Source organism: Fusarium oxysporum, chromosome 15, assembly GCF_000149955.1.
Source record: "Fusarium oxysporum f. sp. lycopersici 4287 chromosome 15, whole genome shotgun sequence".
NCBI classification, from domain to species: Eukaryota; Fungi; Ascomycota; class Sordariomycetes; order Hypocreales; family Nectriaceae; genus Fusarium; species Fusarium oxysporum.
Window position 1 is genome coordinate 1315163 of NC_031000.1, and position 2496 is coordinate 1317658.

The 2496-nt window shown below is 47.6% G+C and overlaps 1 protein-coding gene across 1 annotated transcript; it reads right to left on the reverse strand.

Moving 5' to 3' along the window:
* Positions 1-442: 442 nt before the first annotated feature.
* FOXG_14400 (uncharacterized protein) lies at positions 443-2217 on the reverse strand. Its single transcript, XM_018394462.1, has 6 exons — positions 2116-2217; positions 1764-2036; positions 1685-1707; positions 1614-1633; positions 1177-1562; positions 443-1123 (listed from the first exon to the last, which is right to left on the reverse strand). Exons 2-6 carry the CDS (start codon positions 2027-2029, stop codon positions 634-636), a joined length of 1185 nt encoding a protein of 394 aa, XP_018254618.1. The 5' UTR covers positions 2030-2036; positions 2116-2217; the 3' UTR covers positions 443-633.
* Between the last annotated feature and the right edge of the window lie 279 nt (positions 2218-2496).

Consider the following 2496-nt stretch of genomic DNA (forward strand, 5'->3'; position numbering starts at 1 on the left):
AGATCCATTCACGCGTAACATCCAGAAGTGCAGTGTCCCCGCGGCCGGAGCCTTGGTCAGCGTTGTTCGGCGACAAGTTCTACTCGAGGACGAAGGCCTCGACCAGACTCTATTGAGAAATATCCCATGCTATCGGTCAGTCCCCGTCGAGGAATATTTGACAAGATCTCTTCGAGGCCATCGAGTAGCCACGATAGAAACCAGATTATAACCATGGTTTACTGTCGCCCAAGATGTCATAATAAAATACCAATCCCTATTCGTGACATGAATGACAATCCTGGCATGCCTCACGAGTATACCGACTACACCGGGCTGGACTAGTGCGAAATTGCCTGCCACAGACAGAACCGACGTTCGGGTTGGCCACCGATACTAGTGATTAGCTGAATAGCAAACACGAAAATATCACTTTCATCTTATAATGAGAAGACGCGTCGAGTGGAAAATTCACAACTGGCTTATTGACCACGTTATTCTTATTCTCGAGCGACCTGTCCCACCCCAAATGTCTCTTCCCGAGCTCATTGCTGTCTATTGGGCCCTCTTCCAAGGAGGAGGGGGCGAGTGAATGCCCCACCTCTTGTTGGCCCGGATATTTGTAGAAAGACCTATTGCCTTCTGGCCGCCGTGCTAGTTGTCCCTCAACGGTCTGGTATCATCGTCCTCCTTGCTTGCAAATCCGTTCTCACGGAAGCTGGCGACACTACCTGTCCCATGGCTGCTTGGCGTCCACTCGGCGTTAATGCAAATTTCTCGTGTAGTATAAATAGCTGTCCCCACTTGCAAATCTGAACACGAATATCGGCTGGCAAACTTGTCAGCGTCGCTCATCGTCTCTTGCTGACAATTGACTCCAGTCGTCCCATTTGCCACTTCCCGAAGTTCAATAGAAACTGCATCTGATACGTCGTTAATCTCCTCCACCAACGTCCTTTGATTCCTGCTGATAGAAGCGAAGCTTTTGTTTGGGAGTCTAGCACGCCCTTCCTCGACATTGCTGAAAGTACCCCCGGAGACGACGCCACAGTCGCGTTTCCTAGCGACCTTGCTTATTAGATCAGCCATGGACATCTCGATCTTGAGCTTGACAATATAGGCAAAGGGATGGAACTGCATGTAACTAAAGCTGTTGTTAGCGGTGTTTGTTCACACTCTATTATAGACTTGACTTACACGAATGTGTTGTGTAAACTCATCATGGAAATAATGAGAACGTCCATGCTAAGAGAGAATCCAACGATACACATGTTGAATTTTACTAGACTTCTGTACTTTGTCAGGCCGTGCATTACTAAGTTGCGTTGAACGATTCTGATGAAATAGTAGTTCAGTGCTCCGTCGACAATCAGATAGATCGCCTTCTCAACACGGTCCCACCACTCATTGATCCAGATATATCTCTCTGAAATTTGTAGGCGGGCGGGAATCCAAATGTTATAGACCGAAATATTCACAGCGGTAATTAAAACTGCAACACCGACTTTGAGACGGTAGGCGTGTTTTTTATCCGTAAGAAGGATAGAACAACGATTAATAATAATTTGTAGGAGGAATTGGACCTGGCCAGATTAGCATTGATAACGACTTTCGCGAGGATAAGTAAAGCATACTTGAAGGGCCCATGTGGTAACTGCCAAGATTAGCATCGGTTAGGAAGAGGGCTCCAAGAAGGCAGACGTACGAATAGCAAAATAGAATGCAAAACTAGAGACATTGGGGGGTTAGCACTTCGAAATCCGTAAACGGGGGTTGAGCCCAACCTAGGGGGTATATAGCCTTTCAAGTGCAACCAACAGATAATACTGAAGATGAAGCAGACAAGAATCTCCAGCCATATCATCCAGACATAAGCGTTGCGGAATATGCTAAGGCGATGCCTCATGTAAATATGCTTTGTTTGCTTCATAGCAGTCCAGGTTGTGAGCCAGCCGAAGCCAATTGTGAAGCCCCAGGCAAGTGAGGCGATAACTATATCGTCTTCGGTGACTTCTTGAAGCACATAATGCGGAGAGAGGAGTGTAATCATGATGGATCTGGTAGGTAGGCAGCAGTAACAGGAATGAATCACAACTCTGGCACCAGCGGCCTGCATATTATAGCAATGGAACTCACCTCCGTATTCACATGCGCAACTTCAGGCTACTGCACAGTGTGATTTTCCTAGGAGCTGGTAGGTTCGCAACTTACTGTACAAAGAACGCCACAGCCGTCGTTTACCTCTCTGCAAGTTATTCATAAGGCCTGGAGATGGCCAAAGCTTATTGGCCTACATCATTCTCGCTGGTCGGCTGCCTGAGTCATAGCAGTCCTCTCTCATTCAGCTTAGAGATGCCCTATCATGTTCCTTCGGCATATTCCGTCAGCTCCACTAGCCGCGCAGATGACAGGGTTCGCAGGAGATGAAGTCGGCGCCACTAGTTGGGGGAATTGCGGCGAATGTTACATCGTAGAGGCATGTGTTCTCGCAATGGTGGAGGATGGGCAAATCTGTTC